Source organism: Mchenga conophoros, linkage group LG15 (genome assembly GCF_057382185.1).
Source record: "Mchenga conophoros isolate Kocher_MC1m ecotype Shallow Benthic linkage group LG15, M_conophoros_male_GT1.1, whole genome shotgun sequence".
Lineage (NCBI taxonomy): Eukaryota > Metazoa > Chordata > Actinopteri > Cichliformes > Cichlidae > Mchenga > Mchenga conophoros.
The window spans coordinates 18,095,535-18,117,656 of record NC_140540.1 but is presented as its reverse complement, the minus strand read 5'-3'; the positions used below and the strand labels follow the sequence as shown (position 1 = coordinate 18,117,656).

The window sequence follows — 22,122 nt, the reverse complement described above, 5'->3', positions numbered from 1 at the left end:
AAGCAGAAAAAGTCTTACAGAGTCACAGTGCTTAAACCAAAGAGAAGAAAGACATCAAAACAGGTTCGTCTGGTTTCCTGAGTCAGTCATGAATTATGTGGCAGAACCATTTTTTCACTGTAATGTCGTTTGAACGTATAGCATTGAGCATTGAGCAAATTAATGTGTTTGTGGTATGCACATGGGACGTATTTATGCTGTTTGTGTGTTTCAGGCTGCAAATAGAGAGGGACCATCTGGAGCAGTGGCTTCATGCTGCTGAGGAAAAAACAGCAAAGGAAGAGGATCAAAGTCTTCTGGAAGAAGAAGCGCTTCAACAAAGGTAAACCTTTCTCCTGAAGGTGTGTCACTCTCAATGTAGATTTGCAACAACTTGTATGTGTTCATGGCCCGTATATACTGCCTGATAACATATAGTATATGTATACTTTGCAGTATAATTGAAAATATGCTTTAAACATTTACCTGACTGTTTTATTTTTTTATTTACAACAATACATATGAGCAGTATTGATATTATTGTTGAAGTATTCCAATGTATTTTAAATTCACACATATTTTAATATGTTGGAGGTTCCTGATTACAAATAAAGATATGGAGGCTGATGTGTTTACTTTAGACTTTTGAAGGATGGAAAGTGACAGTGCTGCCAGTGCTACATATCAGGCAGAAATGTGAAAACGTGAGAATAGCAGAGTGACAGTAAAGACAAACAAACCTAAAAAAAACATGCAAGTGTTCAGTGCTGTGATTTTGACTAATGCTCACCAAAGTGTCAGGAATCTTGGAAACTGTGTATTGTTTTGTCAGGTGACTCATTCTTTACTCCATGTGTGTTTTAATTACGCAAAGGTCTGTTATATTGTAGATAAAAAGCACTTGTTTTACATATATTTTATATTCGAGCTGGAGTAAATTTTTTAATTTAAAAAATGCAATGATGTAATGCTGATGAACTACTATCACTTTTATTTTTTATCAGCTTAATATCACACACAGAAGTCCACACAGTAGTATCTACCACTTCAGTGTGCTTTGACTCTAGCATGGAAACATTAGATTTGACCCCATTATTAGCATTTACAGCTTTGATTTCTCTGCAGGGTGAGGACAGAGCTCCTCAGTCAGCTTGTGTCATCTTTACAAAGAAGCAACCTTCAGCAGCTGGCGGTGGTGGAGAACAGTAAAAAGCTGTTGGAACGATACAACAACTCACACATTAAAATACAAGGTGACTGTAAGGAGACGCATTCCTCTCTGAGGGAGGAAATCGAGGTGTTTCAGGCTTTATTCAAGTCCACACAATCATGGATCAGTGATCTGAGACAAGCTGTAGACTCTCCACTTGCTGAAAGCCCCTGGATTCAGACTCCATTAGAGCAAAAACTTCACTCTGCTCAAGTAAGAAAATGTTGCCTGCACATACTAAGATACTCAGTTTCACTATGTCATTTAGATCACAGATTTTATTTAGCGCATTTTATAAGAAAGTATGCTCTGTATCATACATACATGCATGTGCTAAGTACCTGTGTGGAGAGGTGACAGAAAGGCTTGATTGCTTGTGGAATATTGAACAACAAATCTTCTTACTCTCATATAAGTGATTGTGACGTGGGTGTGCCTACAGTTGTGTGTAATGTCACATGAGGGCGTGATGTAGGTGCTTTCTTTTTCTCTACATTTGTTCCAACTTGTTCAAAACTAAGGAGTGTACATTTGCTGTGCAGAGCTGATGTTAGATTCAGGGAACTTTCTGGAATCTATATGTGTGTCTCAAAGCTGACAGTATCTGTCATACAGGCAGAATCCTGGAGATTTTTTATAACTGCTTTTTTGTTTTACTAAGGTTATATACTGACTTGTAAACCCTACAAAATCCATTGCAGGCAGTGTTGAGTGCCGAGTTAGAGGGGGAGGCTCGCCTGGAAGAGCTCAGAGTTACTGGAGATGGTCTGTGCCACAGGGTGTTGAATGAAGATGACCTGAAGAGGGAAGTTCAGGACACTGTTCAGAGAGCAGAGGAGAAGTGGCGGGAGACTTTGCAGTCAGTTGAACCGTATTACAGGTGAGTGAGGTAGAGCGGGTCATCTACTGATCAGAAGGTTGGTGGTTCGATCCTCCAATCTGCATGCCAAATATCCTTGGGAAAGATGCTAACCCCAAGTTGCTCTCTGATGCATCTATTAGAATATAAATGCGTATGAATGTTACCTAGAAAGCACCTAAAAGCATAGAAGAAAGTGCTTGTGTGAAAGGGTCATGTGGCATGTTGTATAAAGTGCTTCGAGTGCTGAGGGAGAGTAGAAAAGCACCATAATAGACTCAGTCCGTTTAAAACAGGTGGACCTTTCCTGAATCTAATATCTAATGAAACTAAGCAGTAAAATTATTACACATTACATAATAACAGCTATAAATCCTGGGATTTAACTAAATAATTTTCATGGTCCAGTTTTAGTCAGAAATGGTTCTAATCTCTTGTTCTTATTGTTCTTAAGCGCTCTAAAAGCTGATCCAGAGGTCACTTGTTTTTACCTGGACCAAAGGAGGGAGCTTTGCCACAAAGTGGAAGTGCTGCAGCGCCAAAAAGATCAGCTTCCCACTTTATTTCCCTGTCCTGGCACAGCTGAGCGTAAACAAGGATGCCGTCTTGCCCTTCAACTGCAGGAGGAAACTGAATCCTTGCAGTTAATGCTTAGCAGCCTGTCTAAGAGGAGAAATGAGCTGATTGAGCAAACCAGAGACAGCATCTGGAAAGATTCTTCCTGGGATCTGCTTTACACCCACTGGTCAACACTGATGGCAGAACTAAAGGTAAAATTACACTTATAATAGTTAACTGATGTCTATTCAACAATGTCTCTGAGCTAACACTATTTGCACATTGTTAGGTGGTAACGATGTGGTAAGATCACAAGATAAATTTTTTGTCACAGTGTTTGTAGTTTTGGCACTGCAGTGGAGTTTAAATAAAAAAAAAATCATAAAAACAATCAATGAGTTTCCACTTTAAAACCAAAAGTTCAGGGGGGAAAATCATATTATTTGGGATTTGCAGCCAATTTTATATACAGTGCTCTATGTGTTAGAGGCTGAAGAATAATTAGAAAAACAAACAGAAGCGCCTGAAGTCTAGAACTCACCAAATGCTGTTTCCTCCAATAAAATGCTCTTCCTGTTTACTGCTGCCACTCTCAGCTGTTGCTTGTTTGTGGGTCTTTCTGCCTTCTGTCTTATCAGGTGGCTGACTTGGCCATTGAAGAATATCCAATTCCTTGCCCTTGAGAAACTCTTTTGTTGCTTTTGCTGTATGCTTTGGATCATTGTCAATTTGCGCTGTGAAACTGTGTCTGATCAGTTTTGCAGCATTTGTCTGAATCTGAGCAGAGAGTATACTCATGTACAGTTCACAATCCATCCTAATGCTTCTATCATCAGTCACATCATCAATAAACACTAGTGCCCTGGTTCCACTGCCAGCCCATGCTATAACGCCCCCTTCACCATCAGACCAGAGATAATGTGGTATGCTTCAGATCACGAGCTGTTTCTCTCCTCCATACTTTCCTCTTTGTGTCACTCTGGTACAACTTAATCTTGCATTCATCTGTCCAAAAAAAATCGTTTTCAGGACTGTTCTGTCTCTTTTAGATGATTTCTGGCAAAGTCTAATCTGGTCTTCCTACTATTGATGTTCTTCAGTGTAACCAGTCCTTTGCCCTTTGCTGTAAACCCTCTGCATTTCCATTCATGCAGGCAGGTTTTACTGGTTGACAATGATATGTCTTTCTTCTTGATTGTGTTCTTGACTTGATTTGAAGATGTTGACAGTAATTCTGTCATCATGTACTTGAGTTTTCTTACGTGGTGTTTCAGGACTTTTGGTGTGGCTGAGCTGGTCAGTGCATTCATTCTTTTTAAGAATTTACCAGCTTGCTAATTTGTCCGCTCCTACAGTTTTTGCTGTCTCTCTAATAGGTTTATTTTGGTTTTTCTGCATAATAATGACCTCCTTCACTCGTGCTGACATCTCTTTGAAGATGAAAGAAAAGAAAGCTATAAAACTGAAAGTCAATATTTTGAATGTATTTCAGATATTACGTCTGCTGCTACAGCTGAAAGTCTGAATAAAATCTTGGCTGTTTGATTAAAAATCACCTACAAGAACTGTCTTTGTGCAGCGAATTATGGACCTAACTTTATTTCTCAGAGTTCAGAGTAAAGAGTTTTATTTGTTTACTTATTTTTTCTTTTTTAAATTCTATGCTCTTGTAGTATAATATGACATGATAGGGATAAATTAAATGTACATTAGCATCATTCATTCATTTCTTATTTTCCTTGTGTGATAGACAGTGTTACCAGGGGTTGCTCATTTCCTTTGGGCCAGGACTCTGGCATTAAAGTCACAATACATACAGCAGCAGGTTGTGTTTCATCCACTTTATCATAATGTGATATGAACACTTTTGGAGCATGACGTGTGGTCAGTTAATGGGTTGTGTTTCAGTCTATTTGTGTGTAAGCCTTCTGAGTGTGGCTTGTTTTACCTCTATCATCCACAGGGAGTGTGTTCCCGCCTTGAGGAAGGTGCGAGTAACGAGGAACAATTTGGCCACTTGCTGCAGCGCTGTTGCCACAAATTGATGTCCCTACAGGAAAGGATATCAGCCTGTCAAGGCCAGAAAGAAAACTCAGCAGGAACAAACACTGACATAGCAGCTCTGGAGGTGAGATGCATTAAGTAAACAGACCAGATGAGCTGTGTACAAGCTCTTACATTTAAAAAAATCATTGTTTAACAATATTAAAAAAGAATTTACACTGAAGAAATGTTGGATATGCAAAAATGTAATCATCTATCAGGGGTTTCTCCTATAGTCACTGTTTTTGGGGGTTTTTTGTCACTGTTTTTAGGTTTTGCTACAAGAAGTAACTGGCACTGAAAAAGATCTTCTTCAGCTTGTAACTCTCAAGGACTCCATCACAGTTAGTTTAGCAGCTGAGGCCCAAATAAGTCTCACCCAACAAGTCAGCAACCTTCAAAACCACAAGAGGGCACTAGAGAGTAAAATCAGAGAGACTCTGGCACAGCTTCAAGTGAACAGTGATGAAAGCATTCAGCGAGTTAAAAAAGAAGCCTTGTATGTGCAGACAGCTCTTAAAGACCTGGCTGAAGGTGTCTGCAATCTTTCCAATACCCATGAAGCTTTGCCTGATATCAGCCAGCTGAAACAACAGTGGTGTATGATACAGGTAACATGAACATATACTTCAAAATGTTGATATATATCTGAAAAATAAAAATTGGAAAAAGACAGCTCACAATATTTAAACAGAAGGACTTGTGTGTCTCTCAGAGCTGTGATAGCAGCCTGACAGAGCTGGCAGCAAGAGCTGAAGACCTGCAGAGGGCCAGAGAGTCGACCAGCACACAGGAAGCCCTTCCTGCAGATATCATTTTGACTGTCAGTGCCATTTCTGAAGACCTTGGCAGGTGCTTTACTTCATTCTAAAATGGAATAATTAATCATTCCTGTATTTATTCATCTTATCAACTGAATATGCAGTGCTAATTGTGAGAAATGATTTGTTAACTTTGACTTTTAGAAATTTCTGGGGATTTTAAGACTGCTCTCAAAGTAAAATGAAGATGAAAATATTAATTTAGTATCAAGAAAACAATTAAAGTGGCCTACCAACAGATAACAAGAAAAGACTTGTGCGAAACTTGCACTATTTGAAGCAGAACGTAACTTGGGTTGATGGTGAACATGACTTAGTTCATCATCAGTATTGTTGCAGTGAAGATATATGAGGGTTTACACATCCTCTGAATATGTGAGGGAATATGAGGGTTATTTTGAAAATGCACTCGTTCTAAATACTGTACGGCTCATTCACTGCTTGTGGTCTCGCTCCAGCCTCAGGTCTGTTTTTTTGCAAAAGAAGCAGGATTTTGCAGAAAACACTGCAAACAGAGTGAGAGAGCTCACCAACCAGATGCAAGAGTGGTGCCAAAGAGTACAAGCTGAACCATCAACGCATAGCCAGGTAAAGCTCAGCGTGTTCAGTATTTTTTTCTGATACATGGAATAAATAAATAAATAAATTAATTAATTAATAAACAAAAGTTTCAAAACAAATGTAAGCTTTGGTTCATATGCACAGGTAAACCTTTTGTTGTCTGCCTTTTGTTTTTTAAAATCTGCAAATGAATGCCTGAGTGAGTAGCCAAAAGTATTCACTCACCCATCCAAATCATTGAATTCAGGTGTTCCATTCACTTCTAAAGGTATATAAAATCAAGCACCAAGGCATGCGGATTGCTTCTACAAACATTTGTAAAAGAATGGTTTGCTCTCAGGAGCTCAGTGAATTTCAGCATGGTACTGTGACAGAATGCAACATGTATAGTCTTGAAATTTCCACAATACTAAATATTCCAGTTATCTGTTCATGGTGTAACAAAGATGAAGTGATTGGGAATGACAGCAACTCATCCACAAAGTAGTAGGACACGTAATATCCTCGAACGAAATTAGCAGATGCTGCATAGTGCGCAGAGATCGCTAGCTTTCTGCAGAGTCAATCCTAAAGACCTTTAAACTTCATGTGGCCTTTGGATTAGCTCAAGAACATCCTTACATCAGCCTTACATCACCAAGCACAATGTAAAGGGTCAGATGCAGTGGTGTAAAGCATGCCGCAACTGGGCTCTAGAGCAGTGGAGACATGGAGAGAGTGATTGGTGGACGGAGGATTGTGGTGTGGAGTTGTTTTTCAGAAGTTGGGCTCGGCTTCTTAGTTCCAATGAAAGGAACTCTTACTACTTAGGAATACCAAGATATTTTGGGCAATTTAATGCTCCTAACCTTGTAGGAACAGTTTGGGGATGGGCCCTTCCTGTTCCAACATGTCTACATGGTCCATAAAGACATGGATGAGCAAGTCTGACATGGAAGAACTGGCCTGTACAGAATCATGGCTTCAACCCGATAGAACACGTTTGCGATGAATTAGAGCAGAGACGGCAAGCCAGGGCTTCTCATCTAACATCAGTGTTGACCATCACCTTGGTCAAAAATGTATATGTATAGAACCTATATGTGTTAACACGCCTTCTTTGCCACATATGCACCCTCTTGTATTCAGAGAGTCATGCATGGTGAAGAATGTGAAAAACACTTGAATATTTCTGTATAAATGTTATGTTTGTCTAAACGAACAGTTTGTCTGCACTCTCCATCTCAGCAAATCTCCCTGCAATATCTCCCCACAATACCGACACTTTATTACAGCTGTAATATAACAGGACATGGTTGGGCTGTTTGACCACTGTATTGAAGCTGCTGTATTCTCCCTGCTGTGTATTTACAGTGCACCTGTCATAATTGATATTTCATGTCATCTTTCGTTTCTCTAGCATCAGTAAAGTGTCTCCTTAAATGATAGTGTATTATAACTGAACCGGATCAGTACATCTTCTGTCATATGGATTAGGGGATAAGCATATTGGGAAATACAAAAGTAATTCAGGTGGAAAAAACACCTTGACTTGTCGCTTGTTGTTGACACAGAAGCAAAATTACAGTGAGTGAGATCTCCCGTGGTGAGGTTAAGCAGTCTTAAAAGGCACACTGTGACCTCAAACCAAAACAATCGGGATCAATAAGAGTTTACAGTTAGATAAGATACGAATCTTGATTAAACCAGATGTTTTTGCAGTGCGTGGTTTCTGTTTTACCCTTCTTTTTTTTTTAGCTTGTGTATCTGTCTGTGCTGTCACAGGGAGCTCTGGATGAAGGTTTGCAGCTTCAACAAGCACTTTATAATGTACTCTCAGAGCAAGATTTTCTACTTAATTGCCTGGGAACAAATGTGGCACAGGAATTGGAGAAAAATGCTTCAGGTGCACTCACTGAAAGCCAGTCTGCACTTGAAACCCAATCTAAACACCTGGTGAGTGTCTCCCTTGTCATAGAAATGTACAGTTTGGTGAATTTATGGCCATAACATTACTATTGTTTTTAATATTGTTTATTTCAAAGGTCATTCGCGTTCATGGCAATGTGCAACTGGAAAACAAAGATTTGCCAAGCAGAAGTGAACAAGACAGTCTAAGAAATGAAAGTGGAGCACCTCATTTGGCATCAAGTGATAAAACTACAGCAGTGGGTCTTACAGCTTCGCCTTTCTCTTGTGCACCACACAGCCAGGAAAACTCTGAAACTAATCAGAATGACAACAAAAGTCAAACCAAAGGCACCAAACTTCATACAGAAGTATCAGGAGGTTCAAATGTGGAAGCCGATGCCACAAAACAAGAACAAGCAGCCGTGGTAAAAACTGAAGATGATGCCTTAGCCACATGTTCAGAAACTCCCAATGTTTTAAAGACCCAGCTAGAATCTCGCCACTTAACACCACAAGAATTACACTTGAAGTCTTATCTTGGGTTAAAAGATAATCGTGCACTCAGGGCACTTTCTGGAAATGACAGAGGGGCATTAGTGCCAGACTCACATCCTACGCTTAACAAAAGCTTAATAGCTCAGGAAGAAAACACACCATTGCAGAGTGACACCACCTTCACCGCTGTCTCAGAATTCTCAGCTGTAGGTGCAGACAACACTAAAGCAATCGATTCAGCACACTGTGTCACATCCTTGATAGAATTACCACCAACAAAGCCAGACAACTTCCCCACTACTGCCTCTGAACATACTGTGTCTAATCATCTAGAACCACAATTGGAGACATTCAAGGCAAATACAAATGCTCAGGGAAAACACTGTAAGGACGATGGTGTCGTGTTCACTGTTGTATTGGATATGGACCCACAGGACATACAGCAAAGGGACAATTCTGGTTTATGCTCCCAGGAAGCGAGGTTCTCGGATGAAAAAAACACACAATATTCAGGTACAGGATTCCCAGAGATGAAAACTGAAGTCTTTATGACGTCAAACAGTCAGGAATCAGACAAAGGATTGCAACAGTGCACATTTGAAGCACAATCAGAGACTTGTGAGGCAGCCGCCGATGTGCAAGAAAAGGAGAATTTCTCTAAATGTGTCAAAAGTAGCCCAGCAAAGGTATTTACCATAGTGTTAGACATTGAGCCGCAGCCATTCGACACGCAGAAACGTGAAAAAGCCAACAGCCCTGATTTACTCGGATATTCACAGGAAACACAGTTTTCTAATGCTAGGCCTGCAGAGGTTTCCAGCAGAGCATTTCCTCAGAATAAGTCAGGGCACTTTACCACATTAATTAGTGCTGGATCAGATGAGGTTATCTTCCCAAACTCTTGTACAAGTCCTGAATCAAACCCCTCGGTGTTAGTGAATACAGTTTTGGAAGAAGCAAACTGTTCAAGTGCCAAATTACCATGCAGAGAAAACCACAAAACCCATGGTTTAAAGCTTAACAAGGTGTCGAAATCCTCTAAATCATGTTGCGCTGTTGCTGAATGTCAGCATGCTGGTGCACAGACAGCAGAAACAACATTTCCAGATGTCAAATTAGAGGAGACAACAGATTTCTGTGACTCTGGGGAGCAAACAGAGAGCACAGTGGATGATTCTGTGGAAAGTGGGGAGGCCTTAAATGGCACACATATATTTGCTTCTGGCAAGAAACAAGTGACACCTGATACCACTGTATGTAACACAGAAGCAGCATATGAGGAGGTGCCAAAGGGAGAAAACACAGAGGAAGCAAATGAATTTGAAAGCACAGAATGTAAAGTTTCAGAATTGCCAGTAAAACGAGACATTGCTTCGATTCCAAAAGACAAAAATGAGGGGAAGTTGCCTGCAGCACTAGAGGACATGGGAGTAACACAGGAACAGGTAGGTGCCATTTGAAAATTTTACTGACTGGATTTTTCCTCACAGTTCTGCTCTTTCCGGACTTAATATGTCTAAGAAGCTAGGCAATCGACATATATATATATATATATATATATTCTAACAGACAGGCATTAAAAGCCATTATGTTTTTCTAATTTTTTTTTCACTTATCATCATCAGTGGTAATTTGGTTAGATGCTGTAATTCTGGCATAGCAGGTGGTAAACCAGCAGGTGGCTGGAAAGACTGGAACTCCCCCTGTTTGCAGTTAGAAGGCGTCAGTGACTGTAAATACCTGTAAATAAATTCAGAGCTGCTTAATGCTGTGATCTGTAAGCTGACAGTCTCTGGAACTTTCCATAAAAAGTGTTAATTTGCATTTGAACTTCCTGATGATGAATAACCCAAACTTTCTAGGTGATTCATCTGTACCTTTTTTCTAAAATTACATGAAGCTTGTTTGACATTTAACAACCATTGTTATTTCCCTATGTTGCCTTAACGCTAGAGAATATGTGTGTGGGAGAGAGAAGCTGTGTTTCTGACATTTTGCAACTGTGAAGTTATCAAAAAAGTTTGTCCTAAATTTAGTGGGAATTTGTGTTCTTTAAATACATTTTTTCTTTTCACACTTTCCATTCAAATGCCACCATTTTGCTCAAATCCCTTCAAACTTCTTTATGGGAAATTCACAGTGAAACGAATAAACTGGCTGTCACTGTGTTTTACACAAACTAAAGTTATGCAGCATGCAAGTACACACATTTGCAAGCCTCCACAAGATTTTTGGGATTTTCTTGTGATATCAGCTGCATGCCTGTGCCCTGCTTGCAGCAGCTCCAAAAGAAGATAAGACATTAGATACGACAGACAAGAGGATGAAAAAAGGTGTAAATGAAACTGACACCAGGCTTGGAATCATATTTTTAAGACAACTCGATGTTTTCATTATCGGCATAATTAAAGCATTTTTAATAGAACAGTCAGTTACAAAGTTCCCAGATTATTACACAAGCACATTGACCATCTGACCTTGTCATAACTTTCACAGGACTGCAATTCTGTGAAAACTCAGCACACACGTAATGTTTTCACATAAATTAAAAGGACAAATAAAAGCCACGTTGTTTATTTATAATTGGATGCACTTGATTAACTGGTCACCAGCAAGTGTGACCTCTGCTATAAAAGCAGAAGTTTTGGGCACTTTGCTCATCTGGAGCATTCAGGTGTGTGTTAACACAATGTACTGTAGCAACTGTAGCAACAACTTCTCAAGAGTGGACCAGCAAATTCAATCAAAGGTCACACCATGTAATACTTAATACTTACTTAACAGTTGGTGGATTAATCCCTGACTTCTCCAGTTTGCATGGCTAACATCCTAGGGCAAGACACTAAATCCAGGTTGTTCTCTGATGCATGCGTTGGAGTTTAAATATCAGGCAGAGACTTAAGCATAGAAAAAAGTGCTTGTGTGAATGAGACATGTTGTGTAAAGTGCTCAGGTAGAATAGAAAAGCGCTACATAAGAACCAGTCTATTTACCATGTTACATTTCATCACATAACATTAGAAAAACGACTAAACAAGTATGGCCTGTTTGGAAATGATGCCAGGAGTTTATAAAGTTTAAGTTTATAAAGCTGCATGTGAACAAACCACAAGACTTCTGGAACAATGTCCTTTGGATTAATGAGACCAAAAGATGTTTGGCTATAATGCAAAGCACCACATACCAGTTATTTGTCAAATAACTCATATCATTTGTCAAGCACAACATTGGAGGGCTGATGATTTGGGCCAAAGGACCCGGGCACCTTGCATTCTTTCACTCAACTGTGAAATCTTTGGTAAATAAAAGTATTCTAGAGCCAAATATGAGGCCATCTGCCTAACAGCTAAAGCTTGGCCACAACTGCCCTATGCAACGGGACAGTGATCCCAATCACAGCAGCCAATCTACAACAAAAAGACCTAAAGAGAACTGTGCAGAAATGAATGGATGGAAACCTCGATGAAATTGAGGCAGTGCTGTAAAGGAGAGTGGAGTAGAATTCCTCTGAAATGATGCAAGAGACTGATAAAGTCATACACAAAACATTTACAACCACTCATTGCCGGTTGTGCACCATTTCATTGAAGAACATTAATGTTATTATAACATTTTGCCATTCAGGCAAGCTTGTGTTTGAGTGTAAAAAATTATCTTTTGTATTGTGCTAGAAACATAAAACGTGCAGGATGTTTTCATATCATCGTTCAGCTCCACCCTCCTGGTGGTATACACCTTAGTCATGTCCAAGATATTTTAAAAAAGCACCTCCCTGTTTGTAACCTAGCATCCCATGCCTTGTTTTAGTGTTTGTTTTCTTGTCTAGGCAAGCTATAACAAATCATTTATTTCCTAAAAGAAGTTAGCAGGAGAGCATAAAAGGAGCCCTTGTCCCCCAGGGCAGACTGCTTATTTCTCAGGCACATTCTTGTGTTAACTGTACCGACTCGCCGGGCTACCGTCAAACGTAATAATATTTAGCACTGGTGGAGCAGGGAGAGAACAGGAAGTTCTGTCATTATGCACAGACAAACATGTGGGAAGAAGAAAGCTAAAATGTGACACCACCCCTGTCTTCTGTGTCTTCAGTGTCAGATCCCAGAGAGCATGGAGCCTGAGAGGACGGCCCCGGGTTCACCAGCTGATCTGGGTTCTAAAGAGACACCAGGTGGACCGGCAAACTCCGGAAAAGAAAAGCACACCATGCAGGATATTTTTTCTGATATCCAGAATGTGGTGGAAAGAAGTAACATAATAAATGTGAGTATCAACCAGTTTTAATTATAATAATATACTGCATTACTGTAGGCTTGCTGTGCTGAACATTTAATAAATGCTACTTGTAAAAGTCAGAACAAAACATTCGGACTGAGGGAATTAAAGTTAAGTGAGCTTTACTGTTTATATTTATGTCATAAATCTCATAAATCTGCATTAGCAAATAATACATAGCAAGATAGCATGGAAATATAACATGCATCTATATATTTTTTACTTTTTCTGTGTGATTTTCAGTACAGATGCATGTGTCTAAAAATAGCAAGTGCATGGGACAGTGAGCAGATAAGAAAGGCAGTGTTTTGATTGATGCCTGTGGGTTCCCTTGATGCTACTGACAGGAAGTATCTATGAGATACAATGATTTCCTGTTTGTAGTTAGGAAGTCTAATTGCACACAATATACAGCTGTTGGATTTTTTTTTAGCTTCCATCATCCTAGTTTGAGTGTTTGTTCACGGAAAGCTGAAATAGTTTATAAATTGACAATGATAATTAATCACAAAGATCCCTGGTAAAAGTTATAAATGTTATAACAGTGTAAACCAACCAGACTAAACTAGATCGCTATGATAATTTATATTGAATGTTTGTATTTGCTGTCTTTACAATATATACACAGTTTCTTGGTTTTCTTGGTTTCACTGCCCTATCTGTTATTACAGCTATGTCCTTTCAGTACATGTTTTTATAAACATAATTCTTCAGTCCATTTTTCCCAGCTGTATAATGTGGTAAACAATTCTGGATTACTTAAATGTAGCTATTTTATATTATTTTTTCACTTACATTACTTTCTGTAACATAATATTTTTTGTGTCTAACTCTTGTATTGCTCTTTTTTTTTTAGAGAACACCACATATAGATTTAAACTGGTATCTGAAGTCTTCTCCTGGTGAACAACAGATTCAGTTGGTACGAACTGTTCAAAAGATTCTCGCATGTCGATATCAACCAGCCCAACTCAGTGTCATAGCTATGACCAAACAACTGGAGGAAGCAAAGGTATACACTCTAGTTGTATTTACGTCTTTCTTGCAAGAATATGCAGATTTGTTAAAATTAAAAAATGCACAAATATCTATAAATGTCTCATCTGTGTACTGCAGGAGTACCAGCGCACTGTGCAGGAACAAGTTGCTACTTTAAAAAACTCAGGTGCCTCTAAGGCTTGTGAACCAAGTGCCTTAAACAGTGCTGCAGGCCAATGGAGCGCAGCACTGCTAGATGCTTCTGCCACAGTGCAGGTCAAAGCAGCACAACTGGAGCAGGTCAAACAGTACCACAAGCAGATGAAGCTCACCAGAGCTTTTCTGGAGGTTATAGCCGCTGAGGAGGAAAAAACAAGCTTGTGAGTAAACTTGTGAGCTGGATTTTGTGCACTTGGCATTTGATACTGTTAACTAATTGTTGTTTTTTTGTTCTGGATTTCGTTAGACACTCTTTGGGAAGCAGTGCACTACAGGCTGAAAAGCTTCATGTGCTCCTGCAAACAATGGAACACAAGAAAGCTATGATGGAAGGTTTGCTACGCTTAAGTAGACAGTTGTCAGTGCACTTGAGTGACACTGAAAGTTCAGGTGCTCTTCTTGGTCAGCTTGGAAATGTTCAGGAAGAATGGCGGCTTCTAAAAGGAAGTATCAAAAGAGCTCTGCGGCATGCCTCCAACTCCACCTGTCAATCCTCCCTTCTTTTGAAAGAAGCCGAACAGCTAAAAGCCAAACTCGAAGCTCTCCAGAAATCCGACTGTCAAAACCTTAACAGCAAAAGTGCCTTGGAATGTGTTTGTCTGACCACAGACCTAAAACTATATAACCAGCTTTACATACATTTACAGTCCCAGTCAGATGCTCTCAACAATTTTTCTCTAGGTCAGAAGGAGAAAGATGAAATCGAGCATAGTCTTCAGGAATTGGCTTCCTTGCTCGGGGTCACCAAAAAGAAACTTGATTCTGTCACACTTAGCTGTGGTGACAGTTCTCCAACTAAGATCAACAAACAGCTACGAGACTTGATTGTATGGGCTAAGCAGGCAGAAAATCATATCTCTATTGGGAAAAAGTTAGCTCTTTTCCCAGAGGAGGCTCGTATTCAGATTGTCGAAATGAGGAAATTTCAGGCTGATATTTTATCTAGACAGTCCAAGATGAGAGTACAAGTTGACGAGATGAAAGACTTGGCCTCTAATATGGAAAATGAAGAAAGTGACCAAGTGTTGAGGACAGTAGAAGACCTTTATGAAGCTATTGCTGACAGTTTGGATCTTGTTCTTGACACCATGGAAAAAGATCTTAAACAGAGAGAGAAACTGTTATGCGAGCTTGCTAGCATGGATGCCTGGTTAGCAGAAACGCATGCTAAAAGAAACCCCTGCGCTCACATTGAGAATATTTCAAAAGTGGACCTCAAAAAGCTAGAGAACGACCTGAAAAGTCATGAATTAGCCACAGTGGATATAGAGAGCCAGCTAGAACTGGTGGAAGTGATGTCAGAAAGTTGCAGGAAAATAGCCATAGGGTTGAGTCCAGCAGAGAGCCGCTATCTTGTCAACAGACTTTCAGGCCTTTGGACAGAATTAGATGGATTGCTAGCTCATGAGAAAGCCACCAGCTGGGAATTAAAGGAGCTGATTCATGAGTGCACTACTTCAGATGAAGAGTTATCTTCCATTCAGGCTAGTTTAAAGCAAATTTCTGCTGATCTAGAGCAGCTGAAGATCCCTTTGACCCAAGAAACCCTTTCAGTGATTGCACAATGGAAACACATGCTAATGGAGCATCAATGTCAAATCCAGGAGCTTCAGCATTGCCTGGAGCCCAAGCGAAGCTCTGTTCTGTGTTTTATCGGGGAACTGGAAGACCAGTTCAAAGCTCTTAGCATAAGTGCCTTTGAACAAGAAAAGTTTCTGCACCTAAAGACACAAATGGAGGAATCTAAAGATATTGTCAAAGAGCAAATCCAGAATGCCAAAAACAAAGCACTCGGTGTGGATGAGAGGTTTAAACTATGCCAAACAGTCCTCGTTGAGATTCCTTTAGTCAAAACACAAAGTCAAGAAGCAACAGATCAACTGGAGGTTATAGCTCAGGAGTTGCACCCATCTGTTCTTCATTTAGAGAGGGAAAGGATTCATCATATAGTTGATACTTTGGAGTCTTGGGAGACTCTTGGCACAGATGATATCAAAAACCTAGAAGCTCAGCTCCTGCTAGGTTTACAGTTTGACTCAGAGCTTCCTGCTTATATAGAACTCTTAGAAAGCACAAGAGTCGAGCTGGAAGGAACTGAACCAGTCAGTCCAGAAGAAACAGCCATAGATATTGCACTACAACGATACTGGGTCATTTGGCGAAGTATGGAGTCTGGGATGCGAGTTTTGGAAAATCTGGGACAGAAAGAAAAAACTGACCTGAGGAACTACAAGGAACTATATTCACTTCGAGATTCAGTCATGCAAGAATGTCACTCGCAGATGGTAAGCTTAAATTATTTAGATATTTCATATATAGTTCATATTTTGGGTTCATGTTTGGGTGTTTTCAAAAACTCTTCTTTATTGTGTAACATCTGTTCAACAGGTCATGCTATCACAAGCTAGAGATTCCTTGAAAGATTATCACTGGGCTGCTCAAGGAGCAATAGGCTTCCTACACAATGCTGAGGCAACATTCTTGTCAGCTACTGGAGGGTTTTTGGATTGCGCTGAGGAACAAAGACAGACCCAAGAGGCTTTAGAAACTCTTGAAAAAGGTTTTCACGCTCATATTTGCCACCTTGTTGAACGGGTACCTCGTGAACCCTGCCTTTCCTTCCCAATGACCGAGCAGCTCCACATCAACATCCTCAGCCAGCTAATGGTTGGAAGAGCCATACTGGAGGCCCAGGCGCAGCTCAGGCTTGAGACCTTGCAAAGGTACTTGGCTGTTCTCAATTTCTAAATGTAAATCTCTGTACCTTTGCGTCTTATGTATTTTCTTCACATTTCTTGTTCTCATAGGTGTGAATTGAGACAGCAAAGTCACCAAAAGTGCCACAAAGACATTTGTCAACATCTTTCACAGTTTGAGGAAAGGCTTTCAGAATGTGCTGCAGAACATGTGACATCATATGACAAATGTGTTGCCCAACAAAGAAGAGCTCAGGTAGGTTAGAGTCAGCTTTATGTCATTATCTCTACGTATTGTATCTGTTTGAACCTGGCATTTAATCACTTTGACAGCATAGAATTGTTAACTGTTTAGCCATGCTTGCAAAAATGCTTTAAGAAAGACAGTGCTAGTCTAGCTGACTTTGGCTACTTAAAATATTTCATTATCTGTCTGACTTTCATGATTTTAAATTTTAACTTTCATTACATTTTCAAGCTTCTGATGGAAGATCTTCACGGTCTTGCTGGGAGGATAGACGACCTGAGAGCTGTTTGTCCAATGCAGGGTTGTGGGGTTGGAAAGGATGGTGAGGTTGGTGCCCTCTGGAGGCACTGGTTGTCATTACTTCGTGATGTTGGCCTCCTGATGGTACGCATAGAGCAGAGAGGAGAGGAGTGGAAAGACATTACTGCAAGCGTAAGTTTAAATCTCAATAAAGCCTTTCGTACATTAAAAAAAAAACAAATAAATGGCAAATTAAAACTGAATTAATATTTTTTACCTCTTTTGAAACTTTTGCTTTTCACTAACCAGAACTTAGTATGTGAAATGACTTTTACTGTTTTCTGATTAAAAAGACAGAGACGTGATCCATAGATATTGATGCTTCAATTTGATTTTCTTAGATGGAGCAGTGCTGCAGCTTTTTAGCCAGACTTCAGGCGGAGGTTCGAGACCCCACCACTGTGAACTTCACTGGAGAGGATCCACAGGAGCTTCTCGCCCTGGCTGAGATCCTTCAGACAGGTTTGGAGCAGGAGCAGCAGGACCTGGCCTCCCTGGAGCATCGACTGGAGCACGCCCTGAGCTTATCAAGCTCCCCAGGGCCTATTGGCAAAAAGCTGGTGAAGATCCAAGATAATGTCAGGAGGTGGGACTTCTTTAATATACATTTAGAAAGTGATTATTTATTTATGTCGAGTATGCTGAGAAGATACTTTTTTGCCCACAGCTTAAAAGAACGAAACCTGCTGGTTGTAGCTGCAGCCCAGGCCGAGGAGAGAGAAAGACGACAAGTTCAAGAAGAGATGGGACAGATTCAGAAACACGTGTTTCTCATTCTTCCGGCACTGGAAGCATGTTTGAATCCAAGCGAAAGACAGGTGGGCTTCGTCTTTTAATGTTTGAAACTTGGTATTTGAGATTTTATAGAGAGAGATATTAAAAAACAACAATAATATGGCTTCTTATATGCATGTAATAACAAGTAATCATCTTTAAGTGTTTAACATGTCCAACTTTATTATTGTCATTATTCATAAATGATGAAATATTACTTTCTTATGAGTGTTAGATTTGAAGTTGTTCACATTATAGTGAGAAATTCAAGCTATATAACAGTCAAGTTGCAAATTACACAATTTAAACTGTTTTTTTTAGGTACTCTTCTGTCCAGGTCCTCTCATTTGTAAAAAATCAGGGGTGCAGTAGAGTAGAGGGAGTAGAGTATTAAATGTCTGACCCACACTCCCAGTCTCTGTCTGATTCCTGTATTTTTTGTCCTTTCCACACTGACAGGAGCTTAGAAAGGAGTTGTCTTCCCAGAAGACCAAGCTTAAGTGCATCACAGACAGTGTGCAGAGCCGATACACAGAGGTTCCTGTGGATATAGGCAAGCAAATACAGGATCTCCAGATGTCTCTGCAGAGAGCAGAAGAGAAGGTGACAAGAAAATTGATTTCAAACTGTTGAGATCTGTTACTGACAGATAAATGATCTTAAGCTAAAGTCCGTTGGTGCAAATGTGTTTGTGTATGTGTCACACAGCTCATAGAGAACAGCCTCGTTAAGAAGCTGGCTAGCAGAGTGCTGGAGTTGGGTTCTGGCATGGAGAAGGTGAAAGCATTACTGGAGCAGAGAAGTCCAACAGTCAGTGAAGCTCAGAATGTCCTGAAGGTGTGTGTATTCCTTGTTTTCTGTTTGCTTGTGTGTCCACGTATGAAAAATAAATAAACCCACTGTTTAATTATGTCTTGTTAACAACTTTTTAAACTTTCTGTATTTTCAGTGCTGACTGTTTGTGTGTCCATCTGTCAGTGAGATTATGCAAAAGCTTCTCAGCTGAAATTATTCAAATTAGTGCAGAGGCAAAGAAAGAAGAGAAAGTGATCTCGCTCACTTTCATTTATAGTATTTTTGTAGGTTCTCAGTCATCCAGATCAGTAGTAGCAGTCTGAAAAAAAGCCAACCAGACTTCTTTAAATTTATAAAGATGCATCACCTCTCACTCACAAAAATGTGGATCATTACCACTGTGAGACCTTCCCCTACCTTTTTTTGTGACCTGTTGTGAGTGGGTGGGGAAGCATCTGGGAAGGGATCTAAGGATTGCATTGCATCTCTGTTCAGTGATAGTCGTTCCTTTACTCCTCTTTCAAACTATCTGTCTTTGGGATCCTCGAAAGTGTGACCTTTACCCATTAAGTGTAGTTGTAGAGCTGAGTCTTGTCTTTTTGAAGTGCCTCTTCTGTGTTGTGCCATATATTTGTGCAGTAGCTGTTTTGGTTTCTCCTATATAAAGTTACAGGCACACCTCACTGTACTGCACAGCATACATGTTGTTTAGTTTGCGTTTGGGAGTTTTGTTGTTGCAATGAACCTGATGAACCAGTCTTTTACTGTGAAATTCAACTTTGAATTCACAGCTCTTTACTTATTATCATTATTATCTTTACTTATAAAGTATGCTATAATTTGAGTAACTATTTAACTTCAGATCTCATTTGAAAAGTTACAAGTTGTATAGCTGACTAAGATAAAGTCAGATTTTCTTCAACTTCCAGCCACTTTGAGTGACCTCCACAAGCTGTTTGTCAATTTTATTCAAGCCAAATGAAACAGCTACAAATTCCTAAGAACTAATGCTAATCCACATTACCGTCTTGTTCTTCAGCATGTGTGGGATGAGCTGGATGCCTGGCACAGCAGCTTGATGCTCCTGGAGAGCGAGGTGCAGGATCTTGCAGAAGAGCAGCCGGATCAAGCCCAGCTTCTTATTGACCAGCTCACACAACCCCAGCAGCTCTACCAAGATGCAGCACAGATGGTTGAGCAGCGTACAACCTTTCTCAGCAAGGTCTAGTGCCACTACTATTGCTGCTCACCAATATAAATATATTAAATACAAACATTTGTAGGCTACATATGCTTAATTTATTTTAGCTTACCACTCCATTTGACTGAATGCTTCATTTTCCATATATCGTCTTTTATGTTAGATCCCAAAGTGTCTTCAGGAGTTAGAAGATATTCTGCACAGCGCCACCCGCTGGTTAGGTGAGGCCCAGTCATGGCTCAGTGCTCCCTGCTCATTCACAACAGCAAAAAGCCTCCACAATCATGCAAAGTCCCTGCAGGTCAGTGAAGAAGCACGCTAACTTAATTCTTTTGTTTATATCTGTTTTATGTAATCTTCATGTCTTTATAGTTTCATTTTTTCCTACATGTATCCATAGATTGTATCCTCCAGTAAACCTCTGTATTTAGGCCTGTATTAAAATGCATTGCCATTCCATGGTCACAAACAATATTATAGTGTAGTATAAGTACTATAATAGTATAATAATATAGTATATATTTCTTATATATTTCAAAATTAACTTTACAAATTGCCTCACAATGGCAATGAAACAGCATATACAAGTCATAAAATATCAACATAATATTAAAATCAAATAAAAGTAAAGTAAGTAAAGTAAATCAGAAAACTATACAATCTACTATGTTTATTATGTTAAAGGTGTGGGAAACAACTTTAATTTGACTTTGACATTGGATAAACTGAGGTACTGTACCAAGGTGAAGTTTAGGATAATAAAGATCATTTTTGAACTGTGACTCATGCAAAGCTACCTGAGTAGAGTCCAAGAATAAACATTTTGATCTAAAAAACAAACCTAAGGGGTTCCCTTTAACAAATGTTTCTTGTTAAATTTAAATGAGATTTAAATTTCTGATCTACAGCTGGTCCTGGATGACTCTGAGATGATCAGGGGGAACCTGCAGGATTTCAGGTTGGTGCTGGGTGAAATTTCTGCGGTGTGTGACATCAGTGCCCAGGAGGAGAGGCTGGAGCAAAACGACCAACAAGTCCTCAAAATGCAAGGCAGCATCCTCGAGCCACTGGAGCAGCTTTTGCAGGCTGTTGTAGTAAGAATGTTAACACTTCAGACTTTTGGGTTGTTAGCGATATCAAGTGTTCCAGTTTGGGGCACATTGAGTGGAATTTCTGTACTTGCATTGTAGCTGGATTTTTGAAGATTGCAAGCATTTACAGTACAGACAGCAGAAAGTGTCATAAACATTAGTTATAATGGTGGGCATATACAACAGTGTTCATACAAAGCTAAATGTCTAAGACAATTTTCATTTCAGGTGGTGGAGGACATGGAAGCTGAACTTAAGACTGTGGAGAAAAATGTGCTGAAAATCAGAACAATTTTATCCTCCATGGACGACTCCAATATGTCCCTGACAGAACATTTGCACAACAGACAGGTACAGCAATGCAATTAGATAGTGATTTATTTATTTTTTAAATAGTTTAGTGTGGTCGCAGTAGTACCGGTATAATAATAGTAATATTACTGTTATTACTAAACTGAATGGCACTGAGAGCAATTTACAAGGAAATAAATTGAATGAAATACAACATAAAAGATGACATCGGTGTAATTAAAACACTTGTATTTACACTGCTCAGTGTTCCTGGATCAACTCATTTAAAGGGTGTGTCTGATTTTACCATCTTGGTTCATTTGTATGAAGCACAGTTAATAAAAGCAGTTTGTCCACTTTGATGATTTTTGAAGACAAAATAGACCTACTGGAGTATAAATTGATCTGTGGTTATAAAAACACATAGGACAACCAGAAGATTTCTCAATAAGAAGTTTAGAAACAAATGCAGCGCATTTCTTTCAATCTTTACTAGAAACATGTAAATATGTATACAGTGAAATATAAAGCAGTTTAAGCTACAAATGTTTGTAAATGTAAAGAAGTGGCAGTGGCATAGATGAATGCTTAAACCTATCTGCTATCTCTCTCATATATATGGGGGAAAATGTCAAACTAACAGTTTACACGTGTTTCAGGTGATCCAAGATAATTTGTGCTCAATGCAGAGGATGTTAGAAGATCTAGAAAAATGCAAAGGAGAGCTTCACATCCCACAAAGAGCAGAAGAAGGACTTCAAGTCTACTCCAAAGCCAGGCTGCTCCTGCAGTCACTCGAGGAGCTGGAACATCTCACACAGCAACAAGCCTCTCTGCTCGAG

General features: G+C 39.6%; 1 protein-coding gene across 1 annotated transcript in view; it reads left to right on the top strand.

Moving 5' to 3' along the window:
* The window catches only part of syne2a (spectrin repeat containing, nuclear envelope 2a), an 88,262-nt gene that overhangs the window by 21,399 nt on the left and 44,741 nt on the right, over window positions 1-22,122 (top strand). Inside the window, exons 40-65 of the mRNA XM_085246081.1 lie at window positions 215-322; window positions 1,105-1,402; window positions 1,891-2,069; window positions 2,503-2,818; window positions 4,570-4,734; window positions 4,922-5,260; window positions 5,365-5,501; window positions 5,929-6,058; window positions 7,796-7,966; window positions 8,056-9,861; window positions 12,506-12,676; window positions 13,545-13,700; window positions 13,805-14,046; window positions 14,133-16,170; window positions 16,274-16,608; window positions 16,693-16,837; window positions 17,060-17,260; window positions 17,470-17,714; window positions 17,796-17,946; window positions 18,362-18,505; window positions 18,611-18,739; window positions 19,737-19,919; window positions 20,062-20,199; window positions 20,807-20,992; window positions 21,218-21,340; window positions 21,940-22,122. Of these exons, the coding sequence (XP_085102207.1) occupies window positions 215-322; window positions 1,105-1,402; window positions 1,891-2,069; window positions 2,503-2,818; window positions 4,570-4,734; window positions 4,922-5,260; window positions 5,365-5,501; window positions 5,929-6,058; window positions 7,796-7,966; window positions 8,056-9,861; window positions 12,506-12,676; window positions 13,545-13,700; window positions 13,805-14,046; window positions 14,133-16,170; window positions 16,274-16,608; window positions 16,693-16,837; window positions 17,060-17,260; window positions 17,470-17,714; window positions 17,796-17,946; window positions 18,362-18,505; window positions 18,611-18,739; window positions 19,737-19,919; window positions 20,062-20,199; window positions 20,807-20,992; window positions 21,218-21,340; window positions 21,940-22,122 (8,419 nt within the window). The remainder of the gene's footprint in view (window positions 1-214; window positions 323-1,104; window positions 1,403-1,890; window positions 2,070-2,502; window positions 2,819-4,569; window positions 4,735-4,921; window positions 5,261-5,364; window positions 5,502-5,928; window positions 6,059-7,795; window positions 7,967-8,055; window positions 9,862-12,505; window positions 12,677-13,544; window positions 13,701-13,804; window positions 14,047-14,132; window positions 16,171-16,273; window positions 16,609-16,692; window positions 16,838-17,059; window positions 17,261-17,469; window positions 17,715-17,795; window positions 17,947-18,361; window positions 18,506-18,610; window positions 18,740-19,736; window positions 19,920-20,061; window positions 20,200-20,806; window positions 20,993-21,217; window positions 21,341-21,939) is intronic.